The sequence below is a fragment of the Rutidosis leptorrhynchoides genome, chromosome 8 (genome assembly GCF_046630445.1).
Source record: "Rutidosis leptorrhynchoides isolate AG116_Rl617_1_P2 chromosome 8, CSIRO_AGI_Rlap_v1, whole genome shotgun sequence".
NCBI classification, from domain to species: domain Eukaryota; kingdom Viridiplantae; phylum Streptophyta; class Magnoliopsida; order Asterales; family Asteraceae; genus Rutidosis; species Rutidosis leptorrhynchoides.
Genome location: NC_092340.1, coordinates 24,570,070 through 24,586,382, shown reverse-complemented (window position 1 = coordinate 24,586,382; position 16,313 = coordinate 24,570,070). Strand labels below are relative to the sequence as shown.

The window sequence follows — 16,313 nt, the reverse complement described above, 5'->3', positions numbered from 1 at the left end:
TTCTCATGCACCGCCAAATTATTTTCTTGGACACTGTCACCCTTAGGTTGAAAATGGAGTGTGTCATGTGTCATTCAAGAGACTAACTTTTGACATAATGGGTGATCACACACTTCAACCTAGTCATATAAGTTTCTTCTCCTTAATTATCTGGGAGGGCGCCGCGCTTGGTAATTTTGCAGCTGATAGCCCGATACATTCTAATACAAAAGTTACAAACATAAAAGTCAACTTTAAAGAAATGTTGGTTTCAAAAGACCTTGTAATAAACTATCTTCTTCAACCGATGTTTTCCCGGTTTCTTAAAGCTGAATCCACAAGTTTGACTTTTTTTGTGTTCTCACTGTTGACAATAGAAAGTTTCTCAAGCGCGATCTTTAGGTGTGCCACCTCATCATCTTGACCATTGTTCTTCCTCCTCCCTGCAATTTGCCTTCGCGGGTTGACTCTTTTGCTTTGTGGAGAACACGAGTATCTTTTGATCCGACCATTTATAGCTTCTATAGTAGTCCGTAACGCATCCAATTCCATCCCTCTAAATCCATCTGCATGATTAATAATAATACAAATAAAACCAAAATCATAGAGAATTGTACAAATGCAAATTTCATAATCAAATTGACATTCATCACATTCACTACTTACCAAGCTCCATTTTGAACTCTTTTTCTGCTTTCGACAATGGTTTCTTGTGGATCCCTGGTAGGTTTCGTAGGTCTAACAATCGCTCCTCCAACAGACGGTGAGTTTGAATTGCATGATCAATTCGGTTCTCCAAGTCTTCTTGTTTCTCTTCAACTTTTGCTAGCTTCTGTTGTACTTCACGTAAACGAGTATGCTGGTCATCAATGATTTTCTTTAGTTGAGGCCCATGGTGTTTGAGCTCAAAGTAAACCTAAGAAACCACATAAAATTAGTTGTCATATATAAAATATCATATGAGGTACCAAGGTTTCAAATATTACAACAATTTTAACATCGGACGATGCACCAACGAAAACCAAAACCAGTATGTGAAAAATTAACAATGACGGAGAAAGTAACAAAAGTTACTATAAGTGGCAAATGAGCAGGTTGTGGAAAGAGTCAAATAAATAAACTTTTTGCACAATTTGTGACGGGTTGGATCCGTTTGACCCAGAACAAATTTTATAAATCTATGTTTATAAATTATTGGTATGATAGAATGACTAGGAAGCTTTATAAGTTGAACAAACAGTTAGGCAGACTCTCAAATCGCCCATTTCCTTTTAAGTTCGCTTTGAAATATACCGGTTTAAGGCATTGGAGATATATCATAACGTTAATCAACCCATTTATTAGTTACAGGGCAAAAACTTGCCACATCTAGAACTTACAATGGCAAAGTGCGACGATTGATAACTACATATAAAATGCATCTGGTATTGAAATACAGTTTTCAAACGGTTACCTTGTGTGCATACTCAACATAGTTCTCATGGAAAAGCTTAAAGTAGTGATGAAGAGCAGATCTCCCTTCAATAGAGTCAGACGCCACGGGATTCAGTGAAGTGGGCGGCAATAAAACCGCCTTAGGACCGCCAAGTAATTCTTTACTTATAATTGTACCATCTCCCGTACTTATCGGCTCTTCCAAACTTAACAGTTTCTTTTCTTTATCAATACTCGAAGGAAGCAAAAGATTCCAACTTTCCATCCCTACTACAACGCATTCAAACCCACACGTGAGCCCCACAATCCACGAGCATCCAAACGAGTCAGCCAACGCAACAAAAGCAACAAGAGGAGAAACCGAGGTTTCCATCTGGCATGTATTGAGAACCGACTGAACAGTTGGAGCAGTCGGAGAGCTGATGTCATCATCTATCCCGTTTTTCTGATTTGTAAAAGGAAGAAAATGCAACACTATAGAATCCACCCCACCATCATGAACCGAATATATTCTCTCGGGTAAAAGGGGGTCCACAAACATTGAAATTGTGAAACCGCTATCGGTTTTTCCGGGCAGGGCTAAATCTACAGTACCGAGCGTCAACAGAGGGGGTGAATGTCCCAACCACGCATCGTGATCGGTTGATTGTTCAAGTGTTACAACCGAGTGCTCGTTGAATTGTGTTTCACAAATCATTGCAACACCAATTATTCGGTCATGAGAATTAACAGAAAGACGAGGCTGATTACCAACAATCCAGACCGGTTGTATTTCATCGGCTAATGCGTCTATTTGTAGCTGGCCACTGCTATAGGCTGTTACAAGAATTGAATCTTTGCTTACTGCTTTGTAAAGAAAACCAATAGCCCGTCCCTCGCACTCAGGAATCCTTAATTCAGAATCTTCTTGCCTTCCGTGGTATACTTTATGAAGAGGTCCCTATAATTCAAATATGTATATGTATTGTGATGTTTCTTGGTTAGGTTGTGATACATGAAGGGAAAACTTTGGACGTTAAAATTTGCATAATGATACTAATATAGGCCATCCAGAAACTATGAACAGTTCAGAGTAGAGGTGGCAATGTTGACCCCTTTACTTATATGAATAGGTCTATTTGGTGTACGTTTTAATCATTGATTATTACATTAAAACTGAATAGCTAGCTTATAAGGGACATGAGTCACATGTACTGTTGTAAAAAAAAACGATTAAACCCTTTTAAGAATTTACTGATCCGATTTCTAAAATCCGTTTGATTAGTTGGTCAACGTCGGTTAATGGGTCAAAATTGGATTTGTTGGTCAAAGTCGGACAAGGTCAAATTTGGTTAACATTTTAATATGAATTAAAACTAGAATTTTAGAGATTCTAGCACATGAACGATTATGTTTATGTTTTTAGAAAAGTATGTTAAAGTTTATGTTTACGGTTTTCTTCCATATTTACACATCGAATTTAGAAATTTATCATTTAGATGTATAAAAAGTCCAATCGAATTAATCTCCAAGTTGCCTACTACTCCCTCCAAAGTCCCGACCAATTACTCCCGAGTAGCGAGTTTTGCAACCTTGGTCATTGGGTGCAAAAACCTCACCTTATAAGGGTACTTTTGTTAGGAAAAAGCTCACATTTATATTCAAAATATTACATCATCATTAAATTCACATATTTTTGTATTCAAATTAAAAGCACAGGTGCTCAAAAACATGGACATTTAGTGTTTCGGGTCAACCTAGCCTCGCCCATATAGACCAGTACCAAAAGTACCCATAACACAACCCACCTGACCCACCCATTATCCATTTGTACTTAAAAGGGATACCTGCAATACAACAGACGCATCAAATAAAGCATACGGCTGAGCTTTTAGTGCAGGTTGGGTCCCGCCTTCTGCAGCTTGCCGAGCCAACTCGGGAAATGTAGCTTCTAACCAAGAAATTGCCATGTCAGCATTACTAACAGCTTTTGAACTACTGGCTTTAAGTCCAAATGTCTGAGCATCACTATATATCTCCAATACAGACTCCCATTTATACACACTGTAGCAAAAAAAACATAGAAAAAATTATAATTTTTCAATTGCATATGTTTTGATCTTGATTCAAAAGTAACATATACAATACAAACCCACCTCCCAAAAGGAACCACTGGACATAGGATATAAACAGCACCATCACTAAATAAAACAAAAACCTGCAGAAAAAAAAGTAGTTCATCAATAATCAATATAACAAATACAAATCAACATTGCACAATAACAAATAGTCAACATACACTAAACCGGTCCCACAAATGATCACCACCAAAAGAAAAGTCAACGGGGCATATTGATGAAGCATTTCTTGATCTTCCACGTTCGACCGGCTGTAAATAATACTCTTGCTCTGGTTGTTCAAGAGCCGATGACAAATCATAAAGCCTGCATAATGCAAAACAATACAGCTTATATAACACTCAAATTGTTCAATTCAATTAAAATTGATTACAGCTCATGTAACACTCAAAACAGTAATCGTATATAAACAATGTTGCACCTGAAAACTGAATCTGAAGATAAAATTCCAAGATGAGTATCACTATAAGGGTGCCAGGAAACTTTCAATGTCCTTATAGCATTGGTTTTATTAGAGTAAAGATCAGACCCAACAGAAACCGTCCTGCAATATGTTTAAATAGTATAAAGATCAAACGTTTTGTGACAGATATTACTAATATTGTAACAAAAAGTTTATACATTATATCACCTGCAAATAACAGCAGCATCTTTCGAAGAAGAACGTCCGTATAGATACATAACACGTAAGCCATGTGATCCTTCTAACAATAACGCCGATCCATGTCGGTTAATAGTAATTCTATCTACTGTAAAATTAAGCTCCACATCTGCTCTAAACACCTACAGTGCAAAAATAAAAAAACACACACACACAAAGTAAATACATAAAAGGCGAATTTCAGGCAACTTAAGTTTCGATATAGCTTTATGCAGATAATGTAAGTTCATTCTGCACACTAAAAGTCTAGTAATAGTGCTGTAAGTTCAATTTTATCAACAAAGAGGGATATTAATTTAATTTGATTTTATTTTATTACTGGAAGAAAGAAATGAAACTTGTGTAACAATAATTCTGAAACATACACTATTGACTAATATAAACCCTAACTTCATCCAATACTGTGGAGCATTATTTAACATTTATTTAACATACTAACTAATATATTTGAAAAATTATATAATTAATAAGATTAAAAAGACCTTGGAAGGGGAAGCAGCGAGAATGGAAGTCGGGTCGGGTTCACCGAACCGGAGAGTAATTCGATGTAGGGTTTGTGAATTTAGGTCCCAGTAGTAGAGACGAGAAGAACCGTCCCAAGCTATCAGATTCTGTTTTCTCGATGTATTATTAATTGATGTACGGACAGTTGTGGAGAATATTGGGTGGCTTTGAAGGGGATGCCATTCTACGTCTATGTTTGCGGAAGCAGCTGATGACGGTGACTGTAACTGTAACGGTGACGGTGACGGCGATGGTGAATGTGAGGGTGGTGTTAGGGCTTCTTTGGTGGTTTCTTCCGGTATATCGAAATTAAACCTCATTGCTCGTTTGCTTTGAAACACAACACTGAAAATTATTGATGTTTCTGGTGGATTTGAATTCGCTGCCCCGGTTAATCCCCAATTGAAAAGGGGTTATTGTTTTCTCTAAGATACTAAATGGCCCTTTGTCTTTTAAGTTCTTCATAATACACCCTCTAATGTTTAGTTGATTTTGATTGAAAATTGATATTTCACTCAAATGTAACAACAAATGCCTTGAGTTATGAATATTCAATTATTATTAAAAACAATCAAATGCACTTATGCACCCTTAGTGTTAGTGCAACTAATGTGTTCCTGATTCTTACGAAAAAAGACATCTTGATGAATTGTGTGTAATTATACATGAAATATTATTCTCCCCACGATAGTAGTTTAGTGGTTGGAGGACATGACATAAAGCGGTGGTCATGAGTTCAATCCTTGCCAAATGTCCCTTTAAGCATATGTTACACGGTTTTCCTCTCACATGTTGGCCTTGAGATCGGTCGGTGTGGGACCTCCAGATGGTCGGTTTTACCCTTTTTTTTTTATACATGAAATATTACCTTTTATTGTATACATAACTAAATTATTTATTTACTTTACATTTTTACGTAAATATATGACCTTATAGTCACCTTTAATTCTAAGTAAATCACTAGAAACGTCTTTTTAATTAGAGATATTTTTTTTTTATTTCAGTTGCATCTTACAAGTACTTTAATAAAAAAGTATGATCAATCGTATAAATAGTTCTTAATGATTCAAAAGTATTACGTACGCGTCTTTTATCTTATTTTTGTATTAATCGGTTGAATAGCAATATGATGTGACTAATTCACACTACATAGTCTACATATCAAGTTTTCATACTCAGTAGTCATCACATGTTTTCAGGTAGAGCGTTGAATGGTTTCTTTTCGAGCATTGACATTTCCACTTATATATTTTATATGTTCACCCATATCATACATTAGATATTTTTACTGCACATATATGATATGCATGATTGTGATTGGTTTTATAAAAAAGTGTAAATAGATTTATTATCTCCCTTTCTTTCCTTATGATTTTCTTCACCTGTGGGTAGAGGGAATGACTTTTCTAGAATTAATGTTTTAATATTTCTTACCTCTATATGCTTATATCTGTGGGATTGGATAATATCTGTGGAATTGGTTGTTTGTTGTTTTATGTTTTAAAGACCGATTATGATTTTTAACAAATTTTACTAAGTGTTAAAAATGAGGGGGGGGGGGGAATGTAACTACGAATAAAGGTTGAAAACTTTAGTAACACAAAAAATTAAAAACTGGTCAGCAACTGACCAGGGTCAAAATTACGGCATCACCACCAAAAAAACACCGGAAACCGAAAACAGACGGTAGAACCACCGGCAAATGGCGGGGAAATTGGCACCTGAAAAGCGTCACAGTTTCTTCCATGGAAGTATGTCACTCTTTACCCTATCTTTAATTTTAACCGATTGCAGTTAATCGATTGTGCAATTACTAGGGTTTCGTTACGCATGATTTAAATTAGGTTTAATTGATTGGAAATAAACTGCCTTATTTTAGGTCAGAAGGTATTTGAATGGGATCAAACGCTAGATGAGGTGAATATGTACATCACTTTGCCTAATGGAGTTCCATCAAAACTGGTTTACTGCAAAATTCAGTCTAAACATGTTGAAGTTGGAATCAAAGGCAATCCTCCTTACATGAATGTACGTATAGCTCGTTTGACGCGTTTATATTGATATTGTTATGTTATTAAGGGTGAATGATGGTTTGATATAATGATTGTGTAGCATGACTTGGCTTCACATGTGAAGACTGATTCTTCGTTTTGGACTATCGGTACATATAATCTCTTTATTTAGTTTTTATTTGATTTGAGGAACAAATGTTACGAAGTATTACATTGTGCCATTTTTAGGATTTAGTGTAGGTAAAATTTGAATCTGCATTTGATGTATGTAATTTGTAAATGTGTCACTGATAGCACATTAGCACAGTGTATCTAGCTTTAATCATGAGAGACCATGCTCATAAAATATAGAAATTATAAAAGGTATTGTTTTTAACGTTTAACCATGGAAGACCATGCTTGTAAAATAATGAATTTATCAAAAGTTACGATCTTTGCGCAAAAATGGTCTGCTTTCAAATGTTCGGATTCAAACCTATTTTTGTGGAAGCAAAACAATCTCATACTCTTAGATCTTTATTTCAAAAACAGGTTGTGAGAACTGAGAACGTGATTTCCTAGATGGCTAGATTGTAGGGACAGTCTTGTACTTAAAAATCTCATACTTGTAGACAGTTTTCAATTTACAATAGTTTCATCTTAAACACGAATGTAATTCAAACGTGTGATACAATATATTTTGTAATAGCATGAATTTTGTTATTCTCCCTAATCCCAATGGCAGATTGTTCTTTGTATATAAAATATTAAAATTTGATTCATGCTCTGTGTAAACCGATGTTAATGTAATGATGGGTATATGGCAGAGGATGATATATTGCACATTACTTTGCAAAAAAGGGATAAAGGTCAAACATGGTCGTCTCCTATAGCAGGTCAAGGTCAGCTTGACCCATATGCCACTGATCTCGAACAGAAACGTCTCATGCTTCAGAGGTTTCAGGAGGAGGTAAGTCGGCTTTGGCTTAGAAAGTACAATACATATCCACTGAGTAGTTCTCTGTCTTTTTATTAAAAAGGAAAAAACAAAATTATACTCTTCCCTAACGATGAATACAATTGATTGCTTTGGAACAAATATCCATGTCAGCTTCCATGGAGCGTGATAGGTAAAACAGAACAAATGCTTAGTGGAAACTAAGCATGTCAACTTGATCAGTATATATATTTGATTTAATATACAAGAGGAAACTGTTAGTTAAAAACACTAGTCACATGGGCTGTCGACTTGATCTGAGGCCTGAGCCCATATAGTTTTACTCGGTGAAATCCGTGCTATTCAGTTAAAAACCTTTCAATGAATACCAAAATCAATTATAGCCCTATATGTTAACAAACACATGCATACACTTTATATTCAAATGGTTATTAGTTGTAATGATTTTAAGGTAAAACAAACTAAAAAAGGCTTACGAAATGGAAACTAAGCATTTCATCATTTCATGATACGGATGACTTCCTTTTTCATGAATAGTTGATCGAACATACAAAAAGAAACTACTAGAGTAAAACATATTTCTAACGGACTAATCTGTTTTATTTCTATTACTTCTTTCACAGAATCCAGGATTTGACTTCTCTCAGGCTCAGTTTTCAGGGAACTGTCCTGATCCAAGAACATTCATGGGTGGCATTAGAACTGATTAGTACTCATCTGTTTCCATCGGTGAGCATGCATATCAAATCTCTCAAACCTTGAATAATAACTAAATAATCTTTTGTTGTACAACAATCATGCTTTAAAATGTTAACTGATTCTATCTCTGTAGTGTACGCACATTAAAACTTGTATTGAATACTCGCTCGACAATGGTACCCTACACTCTACATGCATGTTCCGACGCTAATACATAATCTAATTAGGAATCACTCAAAGATTTACCTAAAAAAGTGGTACATGTTGGTAGTGCCACTCTGGTCCCTAATCATGTTAGATGTCCTTCCAAATACACCCACTTATATCTTTAATGCTGATGTGGTTGTGTTTGTTTTATTATTATCTGATCCTAATTATGGTAGTTGGATAAGTGTGTCTCATAGTCTCACTGGATTATTAACTTTATATCATTGAGTCATCCATTAATTGTCTTGTTATGCTTTAATCCAACTTTATGTTGAATTCCAGATAGAGCTTACATCATAAAGTTCCTATCTTTTACCTAATAGGACCATTATTCCCTTTACTAAGACCAGTAAGATATGTGTTTCTAGCTCAACTTTTTCGACCGTTTTTGTTTGTGAACGTAAGTGTGGGTCCTTGTTAAGATATAAGTACAGATAAAAAATTATACACACATGCACATGTATGTATAAAATATGAATGTATATCTTGTTACACAACAGCTAAGCACATCCAAAGGTTTTGAGGATGGTAATGGTGTTGCTTTTGACTGTGTGATGTAAGCTATTATTAGCTTAGTTGTTTAAGAATATCCATCCAGCTACAGATAGCTTTGTCATGTTCTAAAGTAATTAATAAATATATATAGTCATATAGATGTATGATTATTCCAATGACACAAGTTGGTGTGATGTTTATAATATGAAATGACCTGTGTGATATTTTTTGTTTAATGAATAAATTTCTTGATATATGTCAATGATAAATTAACCTTGCTGTGTCATTATGGTCCCTCTCTATGATAGACTGATAGTATTTGAGATATCTTATCCCATGAATAGTTGTTAATTGACCTAACATGTAAGAAATCTCTTTGTGTAGTGACAATTCATAAACTTTTAGGTGCATATGTGGGTTGAACATGTTAATTTGATATCCTACATCAGTTGGGACTCATTCATTATCCAAATCTGCGAGTGTGAACGTGAAATATGAGTTACGGTTTTAAGAAAATATCTATGGTCCGGCTCTCTGAATAAAACTTTTCATGAAGTACTATATGTCACACACGATTGTACTGCAGGGACATAATCGGACGATAAGTGGTAAAAAGCGCTATGTACGTATGTGATTAGTAGTGATATATGGTGGGTTTTACTGAATTGTTGTTTGTGTTTCTGCTTAGGAAATATCCAAGATTATGGACATACTCGTGTCAGTATATCACTAATTTGCTGTCTAAATCTAGCTATGTAACCTTGTTTTTAAATGAATGTCTCTACTCACTCAAAACTTATACCAAAGTTAGTAAAATATCTAAATAAAAATCAATTATTGAACAAAGTTGGAAACTAGAAAAAGGATGGGAAACCAAACCAAACAGTATTCCATTATTAATTATTAATTAACCCTTATATACTAAAAGGGATCCCTTATATACTAAAAGGAATGACAAAATATGTAGTTTTAATTATATTATAGTGCAGTTTTGAGTTTGCGTTCACATTATAACTGGTCCTTCAACTTCGACTATATTTACATAATGATTCCTCAAGTTTACATTTTTTCAGGGGTTAAAAGTGCAAAATGTGTAGTTTTAATTATATTAGAGTGTAGTTTTGAGTTTGCGTTCACATTACAACCGGTTCCTCAACTTCGGCTATATTTACATTACGATCTCTCAAGTTTACACTTTTTCAGTGGTTAAAAGTGTAAATGTATAACCCTTATATACTAAAAGGGATGGCAAAATGTGTAGTTTTAATTATATTGGAGTGTAGTTTTGAGTTTGCGTTCACATTACAACCGGTCCCTCAACTTCGGCAATATTTACATAACGATCCATCAAGTTTACACTTTTTCAGAGGTTAAACGTGCAAAATGTGTAGTTTTAATTATATTGGAGTGTAGTTTTGAGTTTGCGTTCACATTACAACCGGTCCCTCAACTTCGGCTATATTTACATTACGATCCCTTAAGTTTACACTTTTTCAGGGGTTAAAAGTGTAAATGTATAATGTTATTAAAATAAAAGAAACTAATTCCACCCGAATTTATAACGGCCCTATCTTCTCGCTCGGTGCGAGTTAAATTTTTTCGAGACCACCGTTCAATTCGGAAAAATCTTACGAACCCAACGGGACTAACTATACGCGAAATGGACAATTTTTAAAAAAATACTAAACACAACGACAACCCGTATCTTCCCGCTCGCCACGAGTTAAATTTTTTCGACGGTAGCGTCAGACTCGAAATAATTTTATGAACAAAACGAAACTAACCACGTTCGAAACGAACACTTTTTAAAATAACGCTAAACACAACGACAGCCCGTATCTTTCTGCTCGCCGTGAGTTAAATTTTTTCGATAACACCGTTACACTCGAAAAAATTTATTGAACACAACAAAACTAATTACGTTCGAAACGGATACTTTTTAAAAAACGCTTAACACAACGACATCTAAAACGACGCTTAAAACATGGGCCGTGTTCCCCTCTGTAAATACACAACGCTACGTTAAATATGAATACACAGCCCGAAAGCTCCCGCCGCAACGCGCGGGCCGGTCCGGACTAGTTAAAATCAAAACACACCAAAAAGGAATTTTCAAATTACAACCACATAATAGAGAATAGGTTGTTTGTATCCTTATAACAGTGGCAATCCTTCAACTTAATACGATAGTACTGGTCTAAATATGCCTTCATAACGTCTTTATTAAGAAATTTTGAAGTATTTTTACAAGTACTTAACTATGTTTTTTTTTAAGAGGTTCTTTTTAAATCGTTATGATTTCCATAGGGCCTGGCTTATATGTAAAAAATGATGTAAAAGAATGTTCAAAAGCTTGCTGTTGTATCCATCTATTTTTCCACCTTGTTTAGATTCTTTTTCTGAGTTGTACCAATATTTGGTATTAACAAAATTAGTTAATACCAAGCGAATCAATATGACATTTATTTGTATTTGTATATACTTATATTCCTGCCTCTCCGGGCCGGTCGCCGTAGTTTATGCTCTGTACTCTTTCAGTATTTTTCAGGTGGACTTTGGATCGATGTTGAGTTATAAAAACATTTCTATTATAGATTTACAAAATCCATTGTACATAATTTCAAGACTGTAAACTCAAAGAATCTTAGGTATCGTCATATCACACGATGTGTCTACCATGTTGAGATCATTCGTTATGCTGTTAAAGATTTTACTTGACATTCCTCTTTATAAAGTTTTATGGAATGCACGACGTCAAATGAGTTATATCATTCGAGATTCTTGAATTTGGCGTTGTAGCATATAATGTCCACAAAACGTGCTTAAATATTTCGTTCTCTAGTGAAAACAAAATTAATCTATACATATTTTTTCGTGGAAGATAGATCTCAAACCCGATACTTAAACTCCCACTTCTATCTAAAAAAAAAAGAAGAAAAATCTGCATAGTTTACATATGTACTCAAACTTGATCGTGTATATAAACAATGTATGTATCTTGGTTATCTTTTCATGTTTGGCCATCAAGTAACGGTTCTCCTTCGGATAACCTACACAAACAACATCACAAAACAAAGATTACTTTCATGTTTTGGCATATGTACCAACCTACCAAGTATATTAAATTATAACAAGTAAAATAATAAAAAACAGAGGATCCTAGATAGCCTAATAAACTAATGCCAACTGAAATTTTGGACAAAAGTGATGATACCCATGTTGAACATGAGTAAACTGCCAAATGTTAAGGGGTGGAGCACATGGTGATGACTGAATTTGGTTCAATAACAAGACAGATTGTAGGGAAAAAGTGACATTTTTTTATGTACCAAACAATCTGTTCTCTGGGAAAATGTGTTGGCATGGACCTTGACAAAACATTTTACCATAATATTTATATGCACCAAGACCAAATGACCCACACAATGGGACAATTCAAACCACCAACAGCTTTGTTTGATGAGTTGTAAGTACAAATTAGTATTCACACTTGTATATAAATATTCGGTTTACCTGAAACTTGGATGTGGGCCATTGAAAAGATTGAAGTTGAAATGGGAACAGTTATGCTTCAACTTTTAGTTTTGCACTTTCACTTTGATCCGTTCATCTTGAAGAATCTTTGAGTACCTTGGAAACCCATTCTTGAATGTGGACACCTGAAAATTCAAACCAACCCCAACTTGTTAGTATTTTTATACTCAATTATCTACTTATCTTGGTTGAATAAAGCTAACCCTTTTTCGAATTTATAAAAAAGTTCAAATCTTGCATAATAATCTTTTTAAAGTTACATCAAAAGGGTATGGGTGAATTTCTATCATGTAATCCATGCATTAAAGGCTGTACAGTGTCCATTTCCTAAGAATAAAGTCCCTATGCGTTATTTGAAAGTTATGGTATGCTAATGTTATGATCCCTTAAAACCCTTTCGGCTTAGCTATGTCGCACTAATGCACTATAGTTTTAGTTATATGTATTATATGTGGCAAATTTTGTTCCAAAAGGATTTAGGTCCATTTCCTGTTTCTAACATTCGACGTGGACAATGCACTACAAACCAAATGTATGAATATGTACGTTCACACGGTTATGTTATGAAGGAAATGAGTTACATTTCCATTGTTCGAAATTGGAGGAAAGCCTAAAAAGCATAGATATTTTTATTTCTTGAAGAAAAAGGAAATAAAAAACGCGTATAAAGTCAAGTTCTTGAAGGGTCAAGATCAATTTATTACCCTGCAAATTGGACATTTTCCCTTGTAGTTGGCATGTTATGGTCCGGCCAAGGAGGGTCCCCTCACTAGAACTCCTACTATGAAATTAACTGCCAATACGATTAACTATTTTTCTTTGTGATTATATTTTTAATTTGGATTAATAAATAAACAATCAAATAAAATTATCAGATATACAAGCTTTAAATTACTCTCTACTCCTTAATATAGTCAACAATGGCCAAACAAGAAAAACATCCTACGCCTTTTCGTAATGGAGGCCACATTTTCACGTGTGTACATCCTAGCGTTTATTTTTGAATATTAGAAGTTTAGAATATTCAAATTTCAATATATTTGAAATTTTGAATAGTACAGTATATGTTAGTATTCAGAATGTCAAATATTAAAATTGAGTAATACTCAGAATAAAAAAAAATATTATCAATGTACTAAATATGTTAAATATTCATATTATTTTATATAATTTAAATTTAATTTAATTACTTGACATTTTGAAAAATCACTATTCAATGCCCTAGCTCAAAAAGTTTTTGATAACATTTTGAATACCTAAATAGTCGGGTATTCGAACGCCTAGATAAATATAGATCATATTTCCAATAATCGAGTATTTTCCGTTTTCTATCTTATCCCCAAACATATATTCAGCTTAATATTGTATTTACTCCGTATATTAAATTATATTTTTATTTTATTTTCAGCACTAATAACTTGTAGAGATAGAGATATAGAGAATACTCTGGGGGAGTATAACATACAACACCTAATACATAGTGTACAACTTCAATTGCATAGTCTATTACGTAGGTGTGAATAAAAGCAAAACTAAATTCGAGGGGTGACTTTCGATATGTTGTTAAATGGGTATGAATCTTTATTTTCGGGTTATAAACAAAAAAAATCATATCTTTAATTAAAAAAAAAATAAATTAATTTAAAAATCAAAACTACTCCGTATGAAATAATCTTGATCAGAAAGGAAACTATACTTACAGCTTCAATGTCAATTTTATAAACAAGAAGCTTCCGTCGTTCTCTACAGCTCGTCCGGTACGCCACCACGATATGCGCGACGGCCAACGACAACGAACAACCAAACAACGCCACGTCAGCAGCCGTGAAACCACTACTACTCCCACCAAACACATAAGCCGCTTTCACCGATACAAACAACAACGAAACGACCGAACAAAACGTCGTTATTGTTAAATACGGTCCCCTTGATAATCCCGGTCCATCACATAATCCGTACACACCTAACAGAATCACAACAAAATCCAATCAATTTATTTATATTTATATAATCATCAAATTAAATTAAATAGTCTACTAGTTTTTTAATAAGGCAGCTGCTTACATAAAATGATGGCTGATCGGAAGATCGAAATTATCGGAATATCAATCAACGAGTACCGGAAATCGTAATTGATTAAATGAGAAGACAAAGTTTGGAAGAACGAGAACGCCGGTGAGGGATCAGGGAACGGAGAATCGGCCGGAGAAGATAGAGAAGCTGATAACAGAGCTGTCGGAAGTAAAGCATCGGCGACGGCGAATAGTATCGGAGCAGAAAAAAACAGAAATGATATAATCATGGTTACTAAAAAGAAGAGGGTTTTAAATCCTCTTAAAGCTTTCTTACTTCTTTCATCTTTTAAAAACCCCATAATTAATTAATTGTTTTGATTAATAGATTTGAATTGGTGTGGAAGTTTTTTTGATTATATATGAGTAGTTAAGTTATGGAATGAAAGAAAGCGGGAGGAAAATTCAGGGGAAATGAATGAAGAATTGGGGGTCAAATATAGGGAGCAATTTAAGAGTTGAATTGTTTAATTTTTTATGTGATAAAATCAATAAAAAAATGTGTGTGGGGTCCATGAATGATGAAATTAACGGCAATTACCTAATTAAACTTCTTATGTATTTTACACCGAAAGGTAAAGTTACATTAATGGGTTTTGTGAACGTTTTTGTCAATATAGCATGGTTTGGTGGTGATAGGTTCCCTGATATGGTGGAGATATGGTTTCGTGGTGGTTGGTTCTCTTTTGGCCAGTTATTTATGCGTCGGAATTCGTTGACATTCTCTTGCTCAGGGGTCTCATCGTGGTATTTGTTTTGAAGGATTATGTTGTTTTTTCAGTTGGGTTAAGGCGGTTTCGTAGTTTGTGTTTGTTTGGTTGTTGTACTGACGGTCGTCATTCTCAACGCTATTATTTTTTCTTTTAGTCAATCAGTAGTTATGTGTCTTTTATGTTGTCGTGTTTATACTAGTTTTGTTTCCTTAGAAAATGTTTTTCCACCTCGTTGGTGGGACGTGTGTTTATGTTCTAATGTTTAGTCGTCCTAGTTTGAATTTCCTATTTTATTGGTTATACTTGTTGGTTTTCGAATCCGTTATATGTTATTGCCTTTTTTCATGAAAAAGTAATAGCATTGAACGCATACATCATGTCATGTCATTTATAATTACTAACACCATTTGTTACATAGCGTTCTCACACTTAGCTGTCACCTCCCTTCAGTCACAACATGTTATGTTGGTCGTGTTGGGGCATTCTCTCAAACGTTCTTTGGCATATGAGACTAGCGAGCACAAGAACACTAACATGCGTAATTCACTTTTTTTTTTCCTATTCCTTTTCTTCTCCTTTAACCTTGTTTGACCTTTGTAAAAGTGTTTTTTAAGATGTCAAATACGGATAAATCCTATTAGCTAAATAATATTTTCTCTCATAACTCACATCACATATTTTATGTGTGATTTGAGAAGTTTAGTTATTTAACAAGTTATTGAACATGAAACTATTATTTAAAATATTTTATACGTTATTTTAAACTGTTATCCTAAAGTGTCCATACCAAATCTACATGTCATAAGAGATAACAAATTCAAATATAATCGTAAAATGAACGTGATCATTTCAAATATACTGCCCTCTTCATGCATTTGGACATATATTTTTTACAAGGTTAATGCATACAAATAATAATTTTGAGTTTTCACGAAAAGCAATGAAAGTC

General features: G+C 34.2%; 3 protein-coding genes across 3 annotated transcripts; 1 reads left to right on the top strand and 2 right to left on the bottom strand.

Moving 5' to 3' along the window:
- LOC139861963 (nuclear pore complex protein NUP88) lies at positions 1-5,047 on the bottom strand. The gene is made up of 9 exons (XM_071850495.1): positions 4,674-5,047; positions 4,162-4,313; positions 3,952-4,074; positions 3,692-3,836; positions 3,549-3,610; positions 3,240-3,456; positions 1,433-2,353; positions 646-895; positions 1-545 (listed from the first exon to the last, which is right to left on the bottom strand). Exons 1-9 carry the CDS (start codon positions 5,013-5,015, stop codon positions 280-282), a joined length of 2,478 nt encoding a protein of 825 aa, XP_071706596.1. The 5' UTR covers positions 5,016-5,047; the 3' UTR covers positions 1-279.
- Positions 5,048-6,318: 1,271 nt separating this feature from the next.
- On the top strand, positions 6,319-8,376 carry LOC139864855 (uncharacterized). The gene is made up of 5 exons (XM_071853422.1): positions 6,319-6,446; positions 6,575-6,723; positions 6,808-6,856; positions 7,514-7,656; positions 8,268-8,376. Exons 1-5 carry the CDS (start codon positions 6,398-6,400, stop codon positions 8,352-8,354), a joined length of 477 nt encoding a protein of 158 aa, XP_071709523.1. The 5' UTR covers positions 6,319-6,397; the 3' UTR covers positions 8,355-8,376.
- A 3,597-nt stretch (positions 8,377-11,973) lies between these two features.
- LOC139862325 (uncharacterized) lies at positions 11,974-15,049 on the bottom strand. Its single transcript, XM_071850918.1, has 4 exons — positions 14,644-15,049; positions 14,280-14,542; positions 12,559-12,704; positions 11,974-12,095 (listed from the first exon to the last, which is right to left on the bottom strand). Exons 1-3 carry the CDS (start codon positions 14,951-14,953, stop codon positions 12,624-12,626), a joined length of 654 nt encoding a protein of 217 aa, XP_071707019.1. The 5' UTR covers positions 14,954-15,049; the 3' UTR covers positions 11,974-12,095; positions 12,559-12,623.
- Positions 15,050-16,313: the final 1,264 nt, after the last annotated feature.